The 26292-nt window shown below is 34.7% G+C and overlaps 1 protein-coding gene across 5 annotated transcripts in view; it reads left to right on the plus strand.

Annotated features, from left to right (window-relative positions):
- The window catches only part of CCDC91 (coiled-coil domain containing 91), a 419640-nt gene that overhangs the window by 77733 nt on the left and 315615 nt on the right, over positions 1–26292 (plus strand). For all 5 annotated transcript variants that reach the window (XM_081249365.1, XM_081249363.1, XM_081249362.1 and 2 more), the window contains exons 2-3: positions 18233–18275; positions 20332–20410. In XM_081249365.1, coding sequence (XP_081105491.1) covers positions 18246–18275; positions 20332–20410 — 109 coding nt within the window. In that variant the 5' untranslated portion in view covers positions 18233–18245. The remainder of the gene's footprint in view (positions 1–18232; positions 18276–20331; positions 20411–26292) is intronic.

Below are 26292 nucleotides of genomic sequence, written 5' to 3' on the forward strand. Positions count from 1 at the left end.
TTCATACTCACTAGTAGAGTAATGCAAATTAAGGTAACAATGTAATATAACTTTATATCTATCAAACTGCCTCCTCAGCCTCTACCCTTCATGGAAAAGAAAAAAGAAAAAGAGAAAAGGACCAACAATAATCTTTTGCTGACAGGAAACTAAGAGAAAAAGCTATTTTTATACTTCGTTGGTAGAAAGATGGATTAATGGAGCCTTTTTGGAAGATGATCTGACAACGTCTATTAAAATTAAATATATACTATATATACTAGTTGACCTAGCAATCTCATGATTTGGAATCTAGCCCATAGAAAAATACCTCCACATATAAAAGTTTCTGTACAGGCATTTGTTTGTAGTGGCAAGAAACCAGAAACAAAGTACATATCTATTGGTAGAGGAATGGCTGAATAAATATGTATTTATTAAATACCTAAAGGATGGAATCTTAGTAGCAGTTAAAAAGAATGAATCAGATATATACCACCAGTAGACTAGGAGGGATTTCCATTGGGTATTATGATGTGAGAAAAAATAAAGTAATGAAAAATGTGTGTGACATCCTATATTTTAAAGAAAATGCAGTGACAATACCATTATGTATGTAGATGTGTATATGAGAATACATAATTGGATATGATTATATGAGAATAGAGATACAGGCTAGATACATATTAGGTTGTTTACTTGGACTGTCTGGGCCAGTAGACAGTTGGCACTGTTATGTGTGAAAGGAAGGAAGGTACATGTGAGATAGGGAACCACGTTCATAAAGAAAAAAGAAAAATTGGATTAAAAATAACAGTTTTATGATGGTATGATCATACTTATGCTCTAAAGTTAAAATTATATATTTACGTATTTATAAAAGACTTTTTAAAAATTGCATGTAGTGGTGTTAATTAGTATACCTCCTTTGGAAAGTGATTCAACAAACTTCATCAAGCAGTGTTCATATAGTCTTTGAGCTAATCATTCTGTATCTGGGAGTTTATACTAAAGCCTAAAATAATAAAAAGTTAAAGCATAATGAAGTCATTGTGGTGTTGGGTCTATATTAGGGAATATATTAGATAAACTTTAATGTTTAAAAATAAGGATATGGTTAAATTGTCATGTTGATGGAATATTATGCAGGCATAAATAATACAGTCATGAAGAGTACAGTTACAAAGCCAATAATGACTTAGAACTATATTAATGGTGTAGTATATGAAAAAGAAATTTATAATTTCATGTGTAATTTAAACACATGTATATATTTGAGTACTGGCAGTGAATAGGATAAAATGAAAACTGTATGTAGGGCATCATAGTGAATTGTTTTTATCTTGTTTTGACAATAAAATTCTCAAGAAAAGTATAGTTCAAATATTGCAAAGCAAAATTCAGAAGAAATGCTCATTAAAAATTAATATCTAGCCCTATAATAAGTGTTCTTAGTGATAAAATAATTTTTAATTATGCTTTAGGCATTTGCAGACTGTTTAAATTTGGAGTTCAACTGGGCATCTTTATCAATATGCTAAAAATTTCAGTCTCTTCATGATTTACTAATGAGAAATCTTTGGTTTCATGTACCATATTTCTTACTAGGAGGAAAATGTTGAGTATTTGGAAATAATTAGCATATTTTCATACTTGTAAAGTTATAGTATTGGCATAGATTCAGACAGCCAATTCTGTTAATAGCTTAGCTATTGTATGTTATTCAGTTATTTGATGACTGAAACCCTTAACTTTTTTTTTCAGATTTGAAGAGTATGTATGAGGAATAAGTAGCTGAGATGTTTATTACATATTAGAGGAGAAAGATAATTTGCTTTTAATTTCCTATCCTATTTTGAGGGATCTTTCCAAATCTCTCGTATGCTTTACTTTTTTGTGTGTTTGTATGTATCTTACCTCACATTAGGTTTTATGAGAATTTGTGCACTTTATGTGTTGTGGGTTCTCTGAATTTTCTTGGTTTGTGTTTGTTGTCTTTAATTAATTTTGAAAAACTCTCAGCCAATATCTCTTTAAATTTCTCTCTGTTTTCTCTTTTCTTTTGCAATTTTAATTACACATATGATAGGCCCTCTAATACGTCCTGCAGTTCAAGGATGGATACTTTTTTCTCAATATATGTTTGTATGTGTTTCAATTTGGATAATTTCTGTTGATCTGTTTTCAAGGTCACTGCTTTTTTTTTCTGTTCTGTGCATTATGATGATAAGCCCATAAAAGATATTTCCCTCTCTGATACTGTGGTTTTCATTACCAGCATTTCCATTTTACTCTTTTTAATAGTTTCCATCTATCTGTTGATAGCCACAGTATGCATGTTTTCTACCTTTCCACTGTATTCTTATATTAATCACAGTTGCTTTTTTTTTTTTTTTTTAAATTCCTGTCATCTGGATCATCTCCTGGTCTACTGGCCTGATTTTGTTGATCTCTTTGTCTCTTGACTTTCTTTTTTGTTTGTCTCATAATTTTTGTTGCTGTTTATAAAAGACTGAGGTAAATATTATTTATGCCTCAAAATGGGCACACCTCTTCTGTCAAGTCAGTGGTGTTGGTGTTTCTAAAACGTACTAAATTAATGCATTATGAACCTAAGGCAGTTATGTGATAAATTGGTGAGCCAATTCAAAGGAAAATACAGTATAAGACAAAACATTTTAAAAGAGACACATTTAGATTTTATTTTAGTAAAATACATACTTTAACTTTTTTAAGATGTGTGGATTAAAAAAAAACTTTTCATTTTGAAATGTTTGTAGATTCATAAAAAGTTGCAAAGACAGTACAGAGAAGTCCTGCTTACTTTTCATTCAGTGTCCCAAATGGTTATATTTCATGTAACTGTAGTACAATATCAAAACCAGGAAGTTGATATTGGTACAGTGTGTGTGTGTACAGTTCTGTCATTTTACCACAGAACCAATATCAAATCAAAACACATAACTATTCTGTCACCAGTAAGATATCCTTGTGCTACCCTTTTATAGTCAGCCCTACTCCCTCCCTCGCCACCATCCCCAACCGCTAGCAACCACTAATTTGTTCTCCATATTTACAATTTTGTCATTCCGACAATGTTATATAAATGGAATCATACAGTATTTGACCTTTTGAGATTGGCTTTTTTTCACTCAGTATAATGCCCTTGAGATACATCCAACTTGTTGCGTGTATCAGTAGTTCTTTTCTTTTTAATGCTGACTAATACTACAGTGGCATGGATGTGGCACAGTTCGATTAACCGTTCTCTTATTTTAGGACATTTTGGTGGTTTCCATTTTTTGACTGTTAAAAACAAAGCTATGAACAATTGTGTACAGATTTTTGTGTGGACATAAGTTTTCATTTCTTTGGGAAAAATGCCCAGAAGTACAATTGCTAGATCTTTTGGTAAGTGTGTATTTAGCTTTTATAGAAACTGACAAATTATTTTCCAGAGTAGCAGTGCCATTTTACATTTCCACTAGCAGTGTTTGAAAGATTTAGTTTCTCCACAGAATGGGAGAAAATATTTGCAAACTATATATCTGATAAGGAATTAACATCCAGAATATATAGAGAGCTCCTAAAACTCAACAATAAAATCAAACAAGTAGATTAAAAAATGGGCAAAGGTTTTGAATAGACATTTCTCCAAAGAAGATGTACAGAATGCAATAAGCTCATGAAAAGATGCTCAACATCATTAATCATTAAGGAAATGCAAAATCAGTTGTAATGAGACACCACCTCACACCCATTAGGCTGGCTACTATTAAAAAAACCCCCAGAAAATAGTAAGTGTTGATGAAGATGTAGAGAAATTGGAACCCTTGTACACTGTTGGTGGGAATGCAAAATGATACAGCTGTTGTGGAAAACAGTATGGCAGTTCCTCCAGAAATTAAAAGTAGAATTACCGCATACTCTGACAATTCCACTTCAGGGTATATATTCAAAATAATTAAAAGCAGGGTCTTGAAAAGATACTCGTACACCCATGTTCATAGCAGTATTCTTCACAATAGCTAAGACATGGAAACAACCCAAGTGTCCACTGACAGATGAATGGATAAGCGAAATGTGGTACTTACTTATAATGGAATATTATTCAGTCTTAAAAAGGAAGGGAATTCTGATATATGCTACAGCGTGGAAGAGCATTGAGGACATTATGCTATGTGAAATAAGCCAGTCACAAAAAGACAATTACTGTATTATTCCGCTTACATGAGGCACTTAGAGTAGTCAAAATCATGTAGACAGAAAATAGAGTGACGGTTGTCAAGGACTAAGGAGATGAGAATGGAGAGTTATTGTCTAATGGGTACAGAGTTTTAGTTTTGCAAGATGAAAAGATGGATGATGATGATTTCACAACAATATGAATCTACTTAATACTGCTGAACTGTACACTTAAACATGGTTAAGAGAGTTAATTTTATGTTGTATTTATTTTACTGTAATTAAAAAAAACCATGATGATACTGTTAACAACTTTATGCCAACTGTTTTTTAAAAACTTAGAAGTAGACACATTTCTAGAAAAATATTACTTACAAAAAATGGAGAAATTAAAAGTCTGAATCATTCTATAATTATAAGAAATTGAATCTTACCACAAAGAAAGCAACAAGTCCAGATGATTTGCTAAGCAAGTTTCTACGAAAATTTTAAGAAGTAGGTTATTCCAATCTGATGCAATCTCTTTTTAATTAATAGAAAAAGAGGATGTTGCCCCACCTAGTTCTGAAAGCCGTACGTAACCCTGATATCTAAACCAGATGAAGGCATGACAAGAAATGAAAATTGCAGATGTATTTCACTCATGAATGTAGCTGTAGAAATCTCAAATAAGATATTAGCAGATTGAAACCAACATTGTAAAAGAAGAAAAATACCATCACAAAGTTGGCTTTTTTTCAGGTATGCAAGGATGGTTTACTATTACATGATCTATAAATGTAAATGATGACATTAATAGATTAAAAGAGAAAAATCATATGGTAATGTCAGTAGGTAGAAAAAAAACATTTGATTATCAGTGTAAGTTCATGGTTAGGATGCTTAATAAATTAGGAAAAGAGGGAGATTCTTTAACTTGTTGGGACTATTAAAAAAAACCCAACAGTCATCAGCAAACATCCTTTTAAATGGAGAAATATTAAAAACATTCCCTTTAAAAACAGGAATGGTATAGGCATGGATGTTATAACCCAATCTACTGTTTTTCTTGCTACATAACAAATCATCCCAAACTTAAGGGCATGAAACAACTATTTTATTATACTTATGGATTCTGAGGGTCAGGAACTGGGACACTGCAGAATAGGAAGGTTTGTTACTGCTCCACCCTTTCTAACGCCTCAGTGGGATGACTTAAACACTGGAAGTGGCCTGATAGCTAGAGCCTGGAATCACCTGGAAGTATCTTCATATATCTGGTGGTTTGATTCCAGTTGCTGGCTGGGAACTCAGGAAATCAGTTGGAAAATGTGCACGTGACTTCTCTGTGTCGTCTCTTCAAGTGGGCTGGCTTGGCTTTTCTCATAACGTGGTGGCTAGATTACAAGTTGAACAATACAAGGACACAAGACAGAAGTTGCATTTTTATTACCTAACTGAGGAAGTCACACATGTTAATTCTGCTGTGCTGTGTTGGCTGTGGAAGTCATAACGATACACATAGGTTCAAAGGGAGAAGACAGAGACCTTACAGCTCACTGGAAGGAATATCATTGTTTCATTCTTAGGAGAATATGTGAGTTAGGAGGTATTTTTGATACTGTCTTTGAAAAGTATAATCACCACATTACCTCTTCTACGTAGCATTTTATTGGAGGACATAACCAGTGCTTTAAGATAAGAAAAAGAAATTAGAGAATAAGAATTGGAAAGAAATAAAACTTGTTATCTGGAGATAATATGACCATTTACATATAAAATCAAAATATGTAGATAAATTATTAGATACGAGTTTAGCAAAGATGAATGGATATAAGGTAAATATACAGAGTTTAATTGTATTATACAACAGCAACAGACAACTAGAAAATATAAAAGAAGACATTAATGTATCATAGAATATCAGTATCTAAGAATAAATCTAACAGGAGATATACAAGACTTCTTTAGGGAAATTAGTAAGATTTTATTAATAGGCATTAAAAAAAGATTAACCATGGTATATCTTAGTTATATAACATGTTTACGGATAGGATGGTTCAATATCATAGATTTCATTTCTACTGAAATAATTCAATAGCCAGAAATAGATCCACATATTTATGGAATTTTGGTATGTGATAAAGATGGCATATCAGATTAGTTAGGAAAGAAGTTATATTCATTGAATGTAATCGGAAAAATTATCTGTATTGGCAAAAAAAAGAAAAAAATTGGATCTGTGGTTCTACCACATACAAAAATTAAACTGCAGATGGGTTAACTTAACTGCTAAATATAAAATTTTAATTTTATTTGTAGAAAATACAGGTGTGTATATCTTAGGATAGGAAAGGATTTAAAAGACAAGACTATAAACTGATTAGTTATTGTAATAATAGATTCAGTTAACATTAAGAATTTTTGTTCATCAAAAGCTGCCTTAAAGAAAGGGAAAGATTATAAACTAGATGTTTACAATATACACAACTGACATTGATTAATATAAAAAAATCATACAACTCAAAAAGCACAAACAACATAGAAAAATAGTGAAAGACATAAATAGGTATTTGATAAAGGAGAAACTATATGTGATTAATAATCATATAAAGAGATTTCAACTTTGTTAATGATTGGGGAAATCAAATTAAGTACACAGTGAGATACCATTTAAAACCAAATGTTGGAAAATATGTGGATTCACAATACTTTTATATGTTGCTTCTGCAAGTAGAATTCGAGCAACCATTTTTTTTTTTTTTTTTTTTTTTGTGGTATGCGGGCCTCTCACTGTTGTGGCCTCTCCTGTTGTGGAGCACAGGCTCCGGACGCACAAGCTCAGCGGCCATGGCTCACGGGCCCAGCTGCTTCGCGGCATGTGGGATCTTCCCGGACCGGGGTACGAACCCATGTCCCCTGCATCGGCAGGCGGACTCTCAACCACTGCGCCACCAGGGAAGCCCACGAGCAACCATTTTGGAAAATAGTTTTTCATTATCTTGTGAAGCTAAACATAGACAAACCTTAAAACCCAGTGATTTTACTAATAGACATACACCCAACAGAAATTCTGTGTATATACAAAAGTAGACGTGTTGGAGAATGTTCGTAGCAGTTCTGTTTTCAGTAACAATGTTGTAAGCCACCCAACTGTCTATTGACAGGAAAGTGACTGAATAAACTGAGGTATATTATAGTAGTCAAAAGAATGAATGGCAGCTAAAGTAATATTAGCAACATAATATTATGTGAAAAAGTTAAGTTCCCTAAATTTGTGTCATGGTATACTCTTTAAGAATAGTTAAGGGCTTCCCTGGTGGTGCAGTGGTTGAGAGTCCGCCTGCCGATGCAGGGGGCACAGGTTCGTGCCCCGGTCCGGGAAGATCCCACATGCTGCAGAGCGGCTGGGCCCCTGAGCCGTGGCCGCTGGGCCTGTGCGTCTGGAGCCTGTGCTCCTCAGCGGGAGAGGCCGCAGCGGTGAGAGGCCCGCGTACCACAAAAAAAAAAAAAAAAAAAAAGAATAGTTAAAATAAAAATAATCTGCTTTTTTGTAGTGTAGATAAAATGGAACTTCATTAACCTGAAAGCAAAGGAATGATGAAAAATAAATTTAGGATTGTGAGTCCAGAGAGGTCCAAGGAGGGGTTATGTGTAATTTCTTGTTAGGATCTTCAGTTTTACGCTTGGTGGTGGGTTTTCATATCCTAATTTTATTAAAAAAAATAATAAATAAACAATTAAAAAAAAACCCAGACGCCTTGAGGCAGGAGTATGATTGATAGGGAGTATACATGTAGCTAGAACAAAGTGAGTCAGGGGGAGTTATAGTTGAGGTCAGAGAGGCACTTGGGGCCTCTAATTATGTCTAGTAGAAGAGTAAACAAATTCTTAATCAAGAGTGTAAAGCTGTCTGTGGTTAAAGTATCTGAACACTGAGACACTGAGTTTATAATTTCACTGTTATCTACCTAAGAGTGTTATGCTTATTGTATCAGAACAACCATGTTCCAGTTTGATGAGATTATCAGATATATCTGTCCAGATAAATGAGGCTTCACTATGAATAGAAAAAAATAGATGAGCATATAACACTATGAAAGATATGAAATACTTTATTAGAGAAAATTACATTTGTGATCTTCTGTACTTTATAAAGTTGTCAACACTGATTTTACTGTGTTGTTAACTAACACTTTTCTCTATTGCTTGTTGTATAGAGTACCCTCATAATATTGCCTTAATATTGTGATGTAATTGTAGGCTTTTTTACAGGATACATTTTTACTTCTAATCATTAGTGCCAGTGCAGTTCACAACTTTGTCTTCATGTTTGCTTTGCTTACATGGTGAGGCTCCAAAGTTTGTGTTCCATAGAGGCGTGGATTTGTCATTCTTGTTTTGAAAGATTTGGAGTTGAGATTGATATGATGATAGTTTTAGAGTTTAAAACTTAATTGTTTTAGAAAGGATTACCCAGTGTGATGAACGGATTGAAGAGCAAAGTGACTGAAAGTAAGTTCTGATAATTTTCCAGAAATAGTGATAGATATTTGAATCACAGGGATGGTCACCAGAGGAGAAAGGAAAGAGGAGCGAGGAAACTAATACAGGACTGAATGACATAACCTGGCTGTAGTGTAAAGTGTAAAAGGTAACATGTAGTTTCTGCATTCTGGATAGATTAAAGAATGATAATACTAGTGACCAAAAATAACAGATTTAGAATAGAAAGTCTTTTGTGAAGAAGAAAGGAAGTTTATTTTAGCCATAGAATAATATATTTAGAGTATTTCATAATACAGTAATAATAATGATTGCGGTATATGGATATGCTACAGATGAGGATGGTAGGAACAGCTAGGTTACACAGATTCGTTAGTTCATGTTAAGAATTTTGACTGCATCCAAAAAATGATGAAGAGCCATTGAAAATTTTAAATAGATGAGTCTTTAGAAGAATCATTTGGGTAGTGGAGTGGAGGATGGAATAGAAAGGAGCAAACTGGAAGCAGAGAACTATTTTGAAGGCTGATACTATAAACCAGATGAAAGATAAAGGTGCCTTAACTAGGATGAAAGTATTGGTGATTGAGTACATGCATTCTAGAAGTATTTAGGACATAGGATTTGGTGACTGATTGGATGTGTGGAGTGAGAGAAGGAGGGCGCAAGGATGACTCCAGGTTTTTGTCTTGGTCAACTGTGTTGTAGATGGCAGTACCAATCACTGGGTGAAGGGATCCTAGAGGAAGAGTTAATTTGAGGTTGATGGAAGAGATCTTGAGTTCAGTTTTGATTGTATTGAATTTGAAGTACCTGTTAGCTGAAAGAGAAGCTAGTCGATTGTCTGTTGGGTTTATGGATCTGAAGCTCAGGAGATGGATCTGAACTAGAGATTCCTTAACTTGTTTGTAAATGAATCTGAAGGAATGAATGAGGTAATCTGGAGAGTTTATTTGAAATGAGATAAAAAGAGGGGCTAGATTGGAGCACTTAGAACACTAACATTTAAAGGGTAGGTAGAAGAAGAACCTGTAAGGGGGATTGGGAAGAAGCAGTCAGAGAAATAGGAAGAAAGAGGGAAGAAGTATGGTTGTTTTGCAAACCACGGATTGAGAGTGTTTTGAGAAGGAAAGCCTGGTCAAATGCTGTTAGTGTTCAAATAAGACAAGGAATTGAAAGTGTCTTTTTGCATTTAGTGAAAAGGAGGTAATTGGTTGCAGGCATGGGCTGTAAGAATAGAGCATCTATGATGTTGAGTTGTGAAAAGGAGAGGGCTGTGGTTGGAGAAGAATGTAGTTGAGGATGGTTTTGCTTTTGTTTTTGTTTTGTTTCATTTTTAAAGATGTAGGACATGGAACATGTTTCAATGTTAATAGGAAAGAGCCAAATAAAAGGGGAAAGTTGAATATTTAATAAAGAGAGGGAATAGTTGAGAGAGCCAGGTCTCAGAGCACAGATGGGGAATTAGCCCTAAGTAGGTGGAGGGATTCCTTTTTTCTTGTGAGCAGAATGAAGTGGAATAGTTGAGTATAGCTGCTGGTAACTATAGTTGTGGTAGAAAAAAGTTAAGGGCCTTCCCTTAAAATGCCTTTTGTTTTCTCTGTTTAGCAGGAGGCTTGGTCATGTGCTTTGATTACTGAAAGGAATAGGCAGGTTGGAAGTTTGAGGAGAGCGGAAAATCTTTGAAATAGCTTCGGAGAATGAGGGAAAGAGGCTCAATTAGAAAAAAAGTGGGTGTGGTAGGCTGCACTGTGGACCCAGTTGAAGATGGGAAACCTGCATTTTATAGTGAATCTTTTGATACTTCTCAGCAGAAGACAGGCAGTTGGATATTGTTGGTGGTTCTTTGTGGGAGCTGTTATCTCTTGCCTTGTAACCACTCCAGATTCTGAAGCTATTGAGACATAGAACCAAGAGTCATAGGAATCAGAAAAGTGGCTCTAGTCTTAAAAGTTTAATGTAAATGTGGCATGGACTGAGGCTGAAATGAGGTCTCCTACAAGTTCTCTCCTGAATTAAACTTACCCGTAAGCTAAAAAACATGTCTACATGTTAAGAAAATGAAGTTTTTCTCTGGTGAGCTTCTCTTATGGGAGCTGGACCAGAGGAAGATTATATTGTTTATGGGCACAAAGTTCCCAGTGAGGAACCCAAAGAACTTGTACTGTGCATGCATGCTGACCTCTGTACATTAACCTCACCTGTAGAGAACATATGGATGTCCTGCTCTCATCATTCTTCTTATTTTTTTCTTAGAAGTAAAGAAGGTAGAGAAAGGGACTATAGTATTTCTTTAGTCTTGTTTCCTTCTATCCAGAGAAGGCCTTTGTCCTCTTAAAATGTGAGAAGAGGTGAGGTATGTACCCCTTAAGATTCATTGAGGGTTGAGATTTTGCCAGATAGGAGTGTAATTCACAGAGTGAGAATTTTGGATTTACAGCAGGATAACCATATGAAAATATTTATTATTTGGTTGGGAATATATGACTGGCCCCAATGAGGTGGTTAATTCTGGAAAATTTAGGTAGAGCATTAAGATTGAGAGTGAGATATGATCAGAAGACCGTCAGCTGAGGGAAAGATTGCTGTTAATGAGTTGGAGGAGGTGGAAGAATTAACCAGGTTGGCAAGTAGATTAAGCAATTGGACAATCTAAGTGCTTTTTTTTCTCATCTGCTGGGACATGTACATTTCCTGAATGAAGGTTGGCAAACACAAAGACTTAATTGATAGCACAGATGAAAATTACATAAAGGAAAATGTTTAGTTATTAGAGTTAGTTCTGGTTGGGGTGTTTTCCTATCTCATCATTTAGGAGTAGAATATTTTTCAGGTAGTGAATATACATCTCAGTTATTTTCTTTAACTTGTGATTGTATTTTGCCATTGGCAGTATTATTTATAGTATGGTAATAATTCTGCAATTCAGCTTCATATAGGAAGTTTCAAAATTATCATTAGCCACGATAATAATTGGATAAGAGAGTGGAGTGTGGCACTATAATTTCTTTTAAGATATAGACTCTCAGGCTCATACCTTAAAGGTAGAGCTGTTTTAGTGCTCAAACTCCAATGTATTTTTCTTGGAGAAATAAGAGGAAGAGGGAAGTTTCGGAGGAGCTATTAGTAACTCATTTGCTTTCATTGAGTCATTTATTCCAAAAGCATTGATTCAAAAATATTTTTTGAGCTCCTGATATGTGCTAGGAACTACGTAGTTCAAGGTCCTAGGGAGTAAAAAAAAGGTTAAGAAATGGTTCTTACATTACCTTGGAAGAGCTAGGGAAATTCAGGTAAACAAATAATTTCCTTGAACAGATAAGCTTGAAATTCTGATTTTATATGATTAGACTCTTCCTTTTTGTTCAATCTTAATGGCTGTTCATTTTTAACCTTAACTAAGGGTATGTGTGTGTCTGTCTGTGTTTATGTGTATTTCCTTTGTTATGTTTCCTCTTACCAATTTATATTTGCTTCGGACTGTCTGAAAAAAAAATCATCTGTCTGTTGCTTCTAGGAAACATGGCATGAAATAGTCTCAAATGGAAAAATATTGTGATTATGAGGATGTTGGTTAGCCAGTAGTTTTCCAGATGGGACAGAGATTGATTTAAATGCAGAATGGACAGTGTTAACTAGTAAGGCACTTCGGGCTGATTGAATAATCTGGATAATCTTTGGAGATTGTATTTTCTGAAGTCAGTTACCTAAATTGTCTGTTTCTCTATTTGGTGTTTTTTTGCATTTTGTTTTGAGCAACTTTGGTGTCTAAGATACACTTTTACATTTTGTATAAATACTTATAATATGGGAACATATTATAAAGGAGACTAACATGACACATTTTCATTTATTCACTGATTAAATGCTAATTTAAACCATTTAAACCTTCTTTTATAGTTTGTTCTGAAAAAAAAAAGCTTACCTTGAGTTTTCTTTTTCAGAGTAGTATTTTGATGGAAATAATGGGTAGTTCATTCATTGTGCCATGATGTTTTATATGCTATCGTTAAAAAAATTCAGTTATGCGTGACCACAGTTTAAAGTTGTAAAAGGCTTGTTATGACCCACAGCCATCTCCTAATGCCCTCTATTCTTTTCCAGCCTCTCCATTTCTTGCTTTCTAGAAGCAAGATGTTCAGCACATATAGCTGATTCTTTTAGTGTTTACCAGTGAATCACGAAATAACATGTTTATTATTGCTACTTCTCGAGTTTTAAATTTCATACCCATTGTCTTTCCATTATGGAAGATGAGGCTTTAACTGTCTTTTACCAGCCCCGCTGCCTCATACCACATCCTTCATCTTCTTTCTCTTACCTTCCCAATATGGTTATATTATAATTTCAGTGCAGTTAGTTATTCATTGTTTACATTAATATGACCACGTCAGTACTATTCACAGCCGAAAAATATAGTATATAATGTTTACTGTTCCTGTCCAACACGTTATTTTCTCACTGTTTTCTTTTGGTTATTTTTCTAATCCCTAATTCAAGCCTAAATTTTCCCCCAGTTGTTTAATATTCCTCTTCTAACGGTAAAACAGAGACAGGCTATTAATTTCATTTCCTTGAATACATCTCCCAGGAGCTTTCCGCTCCGCTCCAGTTGAGACTGGTTGCTCTCTCTTCTTGTTACATAGATGTCTTGGGAACTCACTTCATTTTTTCTGGGAGAATTCCCTTTGCCTTTCACTTTAGTTGGATTTCCTTTGTCCTAATCCTATGTCTTCCTCATGTCTTATTCCCTTGCTTTACTCCATAGAGTGTTTGGGAATTGTTTGTTTTTGTTTTTTTTAGACTTTGCTGGTGTGAATATGCCTTATGCCTCCCTCAACTTGATTATTTGTTGGTTTGGCTGATTATAAAGTTCTGTGCTGTAGAATTTCCCTCACAATTTTAGAAGCATTGCTTCATTGTTTTTTGCCTTCCAGTGATGCTCTGTTAAGCCTAATGCCATTACATATATTCTTTATCCTTTGTATAAAACCTATTTTATCTCTTTAGAAGCTTGTAGGATCTTCTCTTTTTCTCTACTGTGACTTAGTGTGGGTTTTTGTTTTGTTTTGTTTTTGTTTTTGTTTTGCAGTAAGCGGGCCTCTCACTGTGGTGGCCTCTCTTGTTGCGGAGCACAGGCTCTGGACACTCAGGCTCAGTGGCCATGGCTCACGGGCCTAGCTGCTCTGTGGCATGTGGGATCTTCCCGGACCACGGCATGAACCCGTGTCCCCTGCATCGGCAGGCGGACTCTCAACCACTGCACCACCAGGGAAGCCCCTCTACTCTTCATTTTAAAGGAGATTTTCTCAGCTCTATTACCCAACCTGAAGTTTTTCATTTCTGTAATCATTTTTATTTTCAAGACCTTGGTTTTGTTTTACACCCCCCCCCCCCAAAAAAAAATTAAAGCTTCTTGTTCTTATTTCATGAATGCCCTGTCTTCTCTTCTCAACTCTCTGAAGGTATTAGTTATAGTTTTTTTTTTTTTTTAATTTCTCTCCTATATAGTCTGTTTATTCCATTTTTTTGGTCTCTATTTTTCATATTAGATACTTTCTTCATATCTTTGATTGTCCTTGGCAGTCTGCTCATATGTAAGAGTGAGATACTAATAGTAAAGTAGCATACACTTACATAATGATTAAAGTGTGTCAGACATTGTTCTAAGTGCTTCATCTATTTTAACGTATTTAATCCTCATAATGAGGTTAGGAATTGGTTACCATTGTTATTATTCCTATCTGACAGATGAGGAAACTGAGCCATAAAATGTTAAATAACTTGCACAATGTAACACAGTAGGTAAGTGGCAGAGCTAGGATTTGAATCCAGATAGCCTGACTCCATAGTCCCTTCTTTTAACCATTATACTTACTTTGTCTCTTATTGAAATAAGGAGCAAATTGGAAATTCTGTGTGTGTGGGTAGGGTTTGTCAAAGTAGTGTTACCTGAGTGAGCTGTTTCTTTGTGGAACTTCTGATGAGGTTCTTTTTCATGGGTTGATTAGATTCACCAGAGAAGAATCTTCTAATTTGCTGTTCAGAGGTTGAAGCCTGGCAAGTCGCAGTTTGGTTGCTGAGTGGTGAAAGAAGACTGAGGAATGTGTCTCAAAATTTAATAAAAGTTTGACTTAGTCACCTGTCTCTGGTCTTCCAATCCAGAAATTCTTGGTTTTACCCTGTCCAAGGAATAAAACTTCAGTTTTCTTCTGTGATGAGACATTGTAAATTGCCCAGTTGTGCAGATTCTGGGAAGGGATCTTGGAATATATCTGACTGTGACTCTTATTTTGAGTCTCTTCTTTACCCAACTTTCGGTGTTGACCATTCTTGAGCCTTTTGTGGTTTCTGTGATGTAAACGTGATTGATGCTCATTTTCCCCACTGGTAGTGTAAGGTTCATCTTCCTTGTATTTGCTTTCAATTTTTTTTGCAGTTTTTTCCTTTTACCTACTCTTTGACCCTGTGTTTATGTGAAAGCAAACAGTCAAATCTTTGCTTGCTATCTTCTAGGAAAAGATTTTGGGAAAAGACTTGAATAAGATGGGTGTTCTTAATGTGTCATTTAAAATTCTCTGCTAAGTCTCTTGAAATAAATCTCAAATGTTTCCTTTTACCTGAAGCATTTCATGGTGCTCCACCTAGACATTTCACCTTCTGAAAATCTTTTTCTCCCCCCTTGGATTTTTTTCTTCTTTAGTTAAGACCCTTTTATATTTCATGTTATATTTGCATGCTTTTCTTGCACACTGCCCTCCCTTCCACACCAGGCTGTAACTCCTTGAGGACCTTGAGGGATCTCTTCTATAGAGTTGCTAAATAAAAATGTTACATTAAGTGTTGTGTATATGTTTTTCTTATGAAATATCAGCAATATATTGAATACTGAGGATAGTTAAGGAGGGAATTAATATGATAGTGCAAAAGAAGATATTAAATTCAGATGTAAAGAAGCCTGAGAATTGTTAAACCTAGATATTATGTAATCTTTCAACATAACAAAGTATACGTCTCACCCCCTGCCATGACACAAAAGAATGAACTGCATGATCTGTCAATTTTTTGGCCAGGCTCATGATTCTATAACATAGATGACAGATATATTTGGCATTGCTATATTATATTTGCAGTTTAATGGGATAATGTTAAATGCTAGAAGTCTTCTAAAAGGTTTACAAATGCACGGTAGACAAAACAGTGTGCTCAATGTATTGGACTAGCTAAATCCATAAAGAAGCCCACATTTGTAATATTTCCTTTTAAAAACTAATTTTTAGTTTTTGTATTTTGTAAAATTGATTTTTACAAATCAGTGTTGTTAATTTTGCTTCCTCCTGCTCTTTAAAATGTTCAGCAGGAAACAGAAACTGTTTCAGAATTTGAAACTAAATTATTCAGAGAAAGGTTATTGCTTTAAAATAATAATGTTTATTTCTCTAGTACTGTATTTTAAGAAACTCAGGACACATTTGTCTTTTAAAATATATTAATATTTCTTTGAAAATAAAGTACAGGAAGACTAATCTGCATTTTAATGTGTAATAGTTGCTGGGGTATGGAAAGCATCCGTGGTCACTAATATGTTCTTCTGTAGAGCTAAATCAGTACTTAGGAAACTGATGGTATTTGGTTCATTACTACAGGCAAACAAGCTGAAATGATTGTTAGGCATGGGTATTTGTTTTTGTTTTCAAATTTTCTGGCACCTTACAAATAACTTATTGGGATATGACTTATGAAAACACATAGAAGCATTACTCTAAAATTCCATTATTTTGAAACCATGTTATTTGGGTACAGTGTTTGTAGATGCTAAAAATATCTTTTAATTGTCTCCTGAGATTCGTGGGACACATGTGGAAAACACAAACTTGGTGTTTATAGTTTGACTCGGTTAATTCTCAGTATCCATATCACTCTCCTTTCATAATTTCTTCATGAAAAATGTAATCACATACAGATTTCTATTTGCTTGCAACACAGAATTAATGTGAATTCCATTTCAAACTAACCACCATCAAAAGTTTCTGAAAGTCTGGTTTATATTTTTTAAGTGTATGTGGATGAGTTGCTTAGCTTTGATTTTTGGAGAAGTACATCTTTTAAAAATTTTTCAACAGATTGTTAAATTGTGGATAACGGTGACAATACTGGTGTTATATTCTGATTAATTTAATATAGTCCCTTTTTATAATGTGTTTCTGTCTACATATTCCTTATAGTGTCATTACCTACTGAGTTTCTGTGAAAATAAATTTTCTTTGCCTATTAAAACAAAGCAATCCTTGAGATTGTTTTTTACTGTTTATTTTTCTTTGACTATCTTTGAGTTTTATTTTTGAAGGCATTAGTATTAATTTTAGTGACAAGGCAAAGCATGGCTGTAGATAACTACTGTTTTATAACTCAAAGCAAAATGCCTTAGAAAATACCTTTAGAATTAGAGCTTAGCATATGATTTAATTTGCTTAGCTGTTTTTCTCTTTTTTTAGAAGTTGGAGAAGATTGTTTTTCTGTAATCAAGTCCGTTTAGTATTACTGGGTCAAGAAAACTATAATTAATATTTGAATATATTCACTTTTGAAAGATAGAAAAGGAAACCAGTTATTGAACAGAGTATCACTTCACAATTTATTGTGAATTTATTTTTTGTTTTACTATATATCACCTATTACTCATTTTACCTTTCCAGGTTTTTTAGTTCTTTCACTGTTTGTTAGATAAAAGCGTCTCCTTCTTATTCTTTCTTTCTTTCTTTTTCTTTTTTTTTTCAAAGCCCAGGCACTCATGGTTTTATCCTTTTATTTTTATGATGTGCATTAGGACAAAATAAAGCATGTATTATCCCACTGCTTGTCTCTCTTACATACTTTAAGGGTAAAGAAGAGAGGTATTCTGGATATTCGCTTGTGTTTTTCTCTTTCCTGGTCTCCATGAATACATGACTTGATTTATCTTGATCAGCCTAGTAACTTGCTCCACATTTTTCCAAAAGTGCAAAGCAGTTTCAGCTAAAAATACACATATCAAAATGCTCCAGAAGTTGTGGCCACAGCTCAAAAATGCTGATCAATTTTGAAAATCTAAATCAACCTCGGCCATGAAACCGAGGGAAGAACCTTTGTGGTGTGGGACAGATTTCCAAAAATTCACCACAGTCCTGTTCTTAACTGGAGTTTGTGCTGATGTTGCCAGACAACTGAGGAATAGATGCAAAAAGCAGGAAGCATTATTGAATTGAGCCCTAGTGCCAATTTGGGAAAAGCAAATTAAAATGTAAAAGAATATTTTTCCACTCCTGGCGTCTCAACATAAAATGGCAAAATACATGGTTGCTGAAAAAGTCACAGAAATTGTTAATTTTGCCAGAATGGCTAATTTTGCCAAAAAACCTCAGTCTTTTTGTGTTAAAAATACATATGCATATAGTTAAAACACATTTTTTAACCCAAATAAAATCGTTTTAATTTATAAATCAAAAGAAAACAAATCAAAATGTATATATACCTTTAAGTGAGAGAAGTGTTTGACATAAATGACCGTGTGTGTGGGCTTGTTTCAATGTCTTCTGTTTTTCAGGTGCACTTAAAGAATGGATGATGACGATTTTGGTGGTTTTGAGGTATGTGCTGTTATTTACCTTAGTTTGCTTATGTAATTGTTTTAACTTTGTGGGATTATAATAGAGTATACTAAATGTATTATTTATCATTGGTGTTCATGATCCTTTCTTGATCATTTTGAATATAACTCTGGAATAAAAAAATGTAATCAAGATAAATTAAAATATATTCCCTCTGAAAGTTAAAACTGATTTATTGTTATTGAACACTTGGTCATGACCATAGGAATGGTTTAAATTGAGGTAGTTAAGTACTACTAGTGAAAGCAGTAAAGAAGAGGTTTGAGAAATTGTCTGCAGATGATTTTGCTGGGATACATGTCTGTTAGGAAATACTTGTGAGATGAAGGATGAGTATTGAAGATCTGTCACATATTTTCATGCTTACACCTGTAATGAGTTGATTTAGTATATTAAGTACACGGCCTTTTAGTGGCTTATAGAGCTAATTAGTATGTTTGCGCTGTTGGATTATTCTCTTAGGTTTTAGTTGGATGCTTTGTAAGGAAATTGTTAGCTGAAGAAGCACTGTCTTTTCCTTAATCCTTTTCAGTGTGTGTTCATTTTATTGAAATATTTTGTAACCCAGTTATTTTTATGGAGCCAGTATAGTCTTGCAGGAAAATCTCTGGATTAGGAGTCAGGATGCCTGAGCTCAAGTCCTGGAACTACCATCAAGTGAGCTCTGTGATTTTTGCTTTTTTTTTTTTTTTTTTAAGAAAGACCTTTACCGAGTTTGGAACTTGGTGAAAAGGAGATTGTTAGAGATAGGGACTGTAATTAATGATGTTAATAGGAGAAATGAGATATTAAGTATATACCCAGTGCTCTGAATGTCATGAAAGAATAGTGTGAGTTTACGTTAGGATCATTTTCTCTTCTTTTGATCTTTAATAGCTGTTAATATGGAGATATTTAGAATATGAACTTACCTGTTTTCTTCATTTCATCTAACACTGTTTTTTGTTTAGCATATTTGTATATTTCCTGTATTTGCTTTAGTATTTTGGGTTTTGTTGGGTGACTGAATCTTATTTATGTTACTGAATCTTATTATATTACTTGATTTATTATATCAGAGAAAAAAGAGTAGATAGTTTACCTTAGAGTAACAGTTATACTTCAACATACATTCAACGGATCTATTCCTTTTAATATTATATAGGTACAAAGTTAACCAGCCATTCCAATTTAATTATGGTTGTTAGGGTTCTTTCTTTCTGCATCCTGTTATAGAAATATGGAAGGTCTCTATCCTTGGGTATATAAACCATGTTTATTTGTCATAGTTTGTGGAGAGTAGCTACTGTATTCCACGTCACTTAGCTCCTCTGGCAGATTGCCCCAATTGACTTCTTGGCTGACAACTCAATGCAGAATCCAAATTGAAATTCTGGCTCTTTTTTTCGATGATAATTTTGCTGTGACCTGAACACTTAAGAGAGAGAAAACTCTGCACTCTTACTCACAAACTCAACATTCAGTAATTGACTGCCTCATAGTTTTAAAACTGTTTAATAGGAGACTTTAATTTAAATGTCAGCTTTAGGAATTCTCTAAATGTTGAATGCTAGTAAGTTCAGCTGGTAGATTATTCAAGGATATGGATGAATCCTATTTCTTTAGGTTGATCTCTTTTTGGTCTTGTGATAATTAATGAAAAAGATTTAGTCTCTAGACTTTTGAAGAAAAATGGTGTATTTTTCTTATTTACATAGGTAAATGCTGTGGTAGTTAGTTTAGAATACTTAGATATAAAGTTCACAAACGAAAATGTGATTAAGGATATATGAAATTAAATTTCATTGGCAGGAGGTATATTTGAGAAAGGAAGGAAGAGTTTTACTCAAGGATATAGAGCACAAACACTGGGGGTAGTCACTAGTAGTGGGGCGTGGTAGCACTGAAGACTGAAAAGCAATTGAGTATTCAGAGGAAATTTGAAAATGTGTGGGGTATTACAGATAATTACATTTGCAGAATTGAGAGGCTTGATTGCTTAAATAGCATTTATACTTTTCAGATTTTCTAAAATAATTTTGCCTTTGTTTTATAGGCTGCAGAGATTTTTGATGGTGGAAATGGTGAAACCCAAACTACATCTCCTGCCATTCCTTGGGCTGCTTTTCCTACAGGTACTACTGTAGAGTAACTAGGAATATTTTTTTTTTATTCAACTTTTTTGCCTTTCTTTTGAAAGCCCCTTTCCTACCTTTTCACTTTGCCTTCTTTGGTCTGAAAAATGGAATGACCCAAATTTAACATAGTTTTTTCCATAACAAATTATGGATTGAGTAACAAATTCTGCAATGGTGGCTTGGGGCATGATTCCAAAAAAGGTATCATGAACATGAAATAAAATTAAAGTACAATTGACATTTCCAAATTTGTCTTTGTTTTAGTAAGGTGAGGTGCCAACTGATTTTTTTAGAGTGTCCATTTCATTAATTAAAGACTCCTTCTTCTTAATATTCTAAAAATATTATAAAAATGATTTGTCATCCCCAACAGTATTTAAATTTAGAAGTTTTTCTACAGGAAAATCATTCGAAAGTATTAAGAAGTAAGCCATCCAGGAAATTAAATACAAAAATAAATTCCATTATTGCGAGGTATTTTATGGAAGACCTAATGTTAGTATTAATATAATTCTGTCTAAATAATACTTTGCATTTTCTTCTTATTCTGCCAAATCATTGTAAAGTAAGGAGTCGAAGATGAAAATACCATTCTTCAAGAGCTCTGCCCCATCTTAGATTATTAGAGTTATTCATTCTACAAATATTTTTCCAACACTTATTATGCATGAGACACTGTGGGGACATGTCCTGTACTTCAAGGGCAGACACATACATATTTGTAATATGAAGCAGATTTGTGATTTGGGAAGAATGATGATTTCGTCATCCATTCGTTTAGCAAATGTTACTTCATTCACGGTATGAGTCAAGTACTGTCCTTGAAGCTGCGTATATATCATTGATCTGGGCTTTGAAGGATGCATATAATTTCAATAGGCAGAGATTGGAATGGGGAAAGATTCTGAAGGGAGAAAAATGCTTGGAATAAAGGTGTAGATGTGGGAAAGAGGATGGCACCATTAGGATGCTCATTCTTGTTGGAAGGCTTTGTATGTGTTGTTTCCTTTGCCAAGAATTGCTCGCCTTGCTTCCCACTGCCACTCTCTTCCACTCCCTTATCATATAAACCTGTGTTTGTTTTATGTGTTGTTTCTTAGTTTAATGTTTCTTTTTTTGGGAAGCCTTCCCAGAGAACCTTCTCACATCTATGTGCACCTATTTTCTGGCTTTCATGTTAGACTGTAAGTTTTGTAAGGTACTATGTCTGTTTTTCCTATTGTTATGTCTTAAATGCTGAACATAGTGCCTGGCTTACAGTTGGCCCTCAATAAATTTTGTAGGAAGAATAAAGAAAAACAGATGAATGAATGAATGAATGAATAAGTAACTGAATAAATGACTAGGGTGACAATGGGAGTGAATAGGAAGACTTGAGATAGTGATATTTATATGATGGTTTAGGATTTTCAGTGTGCTATTATGTTTTGTTTATTGTAGGTAGGGCAGCTACATTATTCCTGTCATACAGATGATGAAATGACAATTTATAAAAAGTTTTGGAGTTTGAGACAGATAACTATGTTTAGGAGTGAAATTTATACTTTCAGGTTCTATCTCAGTTTATTTTTAGTAACTCTATTTTTTGAAAAAAGCATCAGCAGGACTATCTGACTGACTGGCTGTGAGGGTGAAGGAGGAGTCAAAATTGATTTTTAAGGTTATGAGCCTCGGTTCTGGAAGGATGGTATTACCATGAACAGAAATAGAGAATTTAAAGGAGTTGGTTTGGGGCAGTATGAGGCCTTAATGGATTTGTCTTAGACATGACTATTTAAAGTACCTAGAGTTCAGAGAAAGGTGGGCCGGAGTGCTCGGTTTGGGAGTTCTTCCATTGATATGCCAGTTGAAGTTGTAGGAGATCACTGGGGGAAACCACATGTAGAGAGAATAGCTTTAAGTAGAGGAATTTGGATGTCTATAGTTAGAGAAGAGGAGGAAGAAAAAGAGACCAGAGGCTTGAGAGACAAGGAGAGTAGGGGCTAGTGCAACACAGACATAAGGAGTAGAACATTTCAAAGAAGGCATGGTCACTGATGTCACAGGCTATAGGGAGGTCAGTGAGATTTGAGACTGAGAAAAACCCACAGACAGTCCTAAATGTCATTGAAGGAAATGGTTTCATCAGAGTAGAAGTTGAAGCCAGATTGGACTTCTTTACTTTGCATGAAAGCAGGAGGAGTGTTTGTTTTCTTATAGTTATTGTGGCAATGTATTAAAGAATTGTATATTGTGAGCAACTTATTATTATATGTCACATCTCTATATATCTGTATATTTGTAGGTCAAGTCCTCAAAGCCTAATGAACTAGAATTAAAGAATAACCCCGCTAGTGTACACACACACACACACACACACACACACACACACACACACACACACACACACACACACACACACACACACACACACTCTCTCTCTCTCTCTCTCTCTCTCTCTCTCTCTCTCTCTCTCTCTCTCTCTCTCTCTCTCTCTCTCTCTCTCTCTCTCCCTCCCTCACTGAAAAAATCAGACCTGAAGAAAGAACTCTTTTTGGATTTCCTCAGTGACTTGAAGAAGTAAAGGAAAACAAATCTGGCCAAGGGCTGAAGTTAATGGCATGTTAGGTGTTTGCTCAGCGAAAGCAATCTTCCTCCTTTGTTGAATATAGTTTGTCTTTCTCTGGCTGCTGGATTCTGCCTCTGATTCAGGTATTTTGAAATTGTTTAGATAAGAGTGATGTGCACAAGCTGATTAGCGTAACAATTTAATCATTTCCGCACTAAATCCAGAAAAGACAGGAACTCTTTAAGAGATCTAAAGCAGATTCTTTCTAGTTTAAGAAGACTAGTATTCTTCTTTTGTCTGTTTTTCTATCTATACTCTAGTTGTCTGTAATCTATATGAAAAATATAAGAGATGACTATTAGCCAAATTTCACCACAGCATAAAATCCAAGAAGATTATTCAGAAACATTTGGTTTAAATTTTTAAAGTGCTTTGGGGCGAATACAAGTGTTCATTCTTGGGGTTAGGATAAACGATTGTGTTAAGTACGGAGTGTAGTGGCTTAGTGTGCCTAGTGATTATCCTGCTTTAGGGCTGGTGGTTAGTTGGAGGATGATTTCATAATAGCAACTGGGATAATTTGTCTCTCAGAATGTCTGTTTTTAGCCTTCAATACTGTTAATGAATTGAGGTACCTTGGGACGTGCATTTTTCTGTAATATTAGCATCATTTATGTAGTGAGAACTTTTAAAATACCAGATTATATGCAATGCTGATAATGAAATTAAAAAATTGCCAGTCAGAATAAGTGAAATGGTCATGTTGGTTCTTTACACAAATTATTATCTCTAGGCCCCTCCCTCATCAGAGGTGTGGCATCTAACTTATGATATGTGTCTCTACACTTCCTTTGTCAAAGGAGTTGGAGAATATAAGTGATGAATGAATATGAAATTATGAATCTCCTTTTTTCCTCTTGCCTTTACTCTCAATAAAAGTGTGATGATTATTATTTCATTTCAGGGAAAGCTACTCGGTGAGAAGAATTGCCTCAATCATTTTCCTCCCTATTTCATAGCCTTACCTTCTAGCTTGTCTCCATGGCTGCTGTTTGAAGCCTGTGAGCGAAACTGTGATCTACATTGTTTCTAGATGATGTCTGTTCCTGTTTGCCATTGCTTCTGGTTGTCACACCTTCCCTCAACTCCTGTCTGCTTACTTGAGTCTTATTTTTTCTTTTAAGAAAAAACATAGTGTTTTCACTGTTTGTTCCATATCTCATAATTGCTCCTCCTTCTGAGCTACTGTATCATTTTTTTCTGCACCATTTGCTTGGCACTTAGCTTATGCCAATTTGTATTTTCTTAAAATTGTGGTAAAATACATATAACATAAAATTTACCATATTAATTAGTTTTTTATTAATAATTTTTTTTATTGGAGTATAGTTTATTTAAAATGTTATATTAGTTTCTGCTGTACAGCAGAGTGAGTCAGTTATACATATACACATATCCACTCTTTTTTAGATTCTTTTCCCATATAGGTCATTACACAGTATTGAATAGAGTTCCCTGTGCTATACAGTAGGTTCTTATTAGTTATCTATTTTATATATGATAGAGTATTTTATATATAATATATAAATATATGTATTATATGTATAGTATTTTATATATAGTCAATCCCAATCTCCCATTTATCCCGCACCCGCCCACCATATTAATCAGTTTTTTTTTTTCTTTTTTTTTCTTTTTTTTTCTTTTTTGCTTTATAACAAATTTAATCAGTTATACATATACATATGTTTCCATATCCCCTCCCTTTTGCGTCTCCCTCCCACCTTCCCTATCCCACCCCTCCAGGCGGTCACAAAGCACCGAGCTGATCTCCCTGTGCTATGCGGCTGCTTCCCACTAGCTATCTACCTTACGTTTGGTAGTGTATATATGTCCATGCCGCTCTTTCACTTTGTCCCAGCTTACCCTTCCCCCTCCCCATATCCTCAAGTCCATTCTCTAGTAGGTCTGTGTCTTTATTCCTGTCTTACCCCTATGTTCTTCATGACATTTTTTTTTTCTTAAATTCCATATATATGTGTTAGCATACAGTATTTGTCTTTCTCTTTCTGACTTACTTCACTCTGTATGACAGACTCTAGGTCTATCCACCTCATTACAAATAGCTCAATTTCATTTCTTTTTATGGCTGAGTAATATTCCATTGTATATATGTGCCACATCTTCTTTATCCATTCATCCGATGATGGACACTTAGGTTGTTTCCATCTCCGGGCTATTGTAAATAGGGCTGCTATGAACACTTTGGTACATGTCTCTTTTTGAATTATGGTTTTCTCAGGGTATATGCCCAGTAGTGGGATTGCTGGGTCATATGGTAGTTCTATTTGTAGTTTTTTAAGGAACCTCCATACCGTTCTCCATAGTGGCTGTACCAATTCACATTCCCACCAGCAGTGCAAGAGTGTTCCCTTTTTTCCACACCCTCTCCAGCATTTATAGTTTCTAGATTTTTTGATGATGGCCATTCTGACTGGTGTGAGATGATATCTCATTGTAGTTTTGATTTGCATTTCTCTAATGAGCAAAGATGTTGAGCATCCTTTCATGTGTTTGTTGGCAGTCTGTATATCTTCTGTGGAGAAATGTCTATTTAGGTCTTCTGCCCATTTTTGGATTGGGTTGTTTGTTTTTTGGTTATTGAGCTGCATGAGCTGCTTATAAATTTTGGAGATTAATCCTTTGTCAGTTGCTTCATTTGCAAATATTTTCTCCCATTCTGAGGGTTGTCTTTTGGTCTTCTTTATGGTTTCCTTTGCTGTGCAAAAGCTTTTAAGTTTCATTAGGTCCCATGTGTTTATTTTTGTCTTTATTTCCATTTCTCTAGGAGGTGGGTCAAAAAGGATCTTGCTGTGATTTATGTCACAGAGTGTTCTGCCTATGTTTTCCTCTAAGAGTTTGATAGTTTCTGGCCTTACATTTAGGTCTTTAATCCATTTTGAGCTTATTTTTGTGTATGGTGTTAGGGAGTGATCTAATCTCATACTTTTACATGTCCCTGTCCAGTTTTCCCAGCACCACTTATTGAAGAGACTGTCCTTTCTCCACTGTACATTCCTGCCTCCTTTATCAAAGATAAGGTGACCATATGTCCGTGGGTTTATCTCTGGGCTTTCTATCCTGTTCCATTGATCTATCTTTCTGTTTTTGTGCCAGTACCATACTGTCTTGATTACTGTAGCTTTGTAGTATAGTCTGAAGTCAGGGAGCCTGATTCCTCCAGCTCCAGTTTTCGTTCTCAAGATTGCTTTGGCTATTCGGGGTCTTTTGTGTTTCCATAAAAAGTGTGAAATTTTTTGTTCTAGTTCTG

The sequence above is a fragment of the Mesoplodon bidens genome (assembly GCF_964165515.1).
Source record: "Mesoplodon bidens genome assembly, chromosome: 11".
Classification (NCBI taxonomy): Eukaryota; Metazoa; Chordata; class Mammalia; order Artiodactyla; family Ziphiidae; genus Mesoplodon; species Mesoplodon bidens.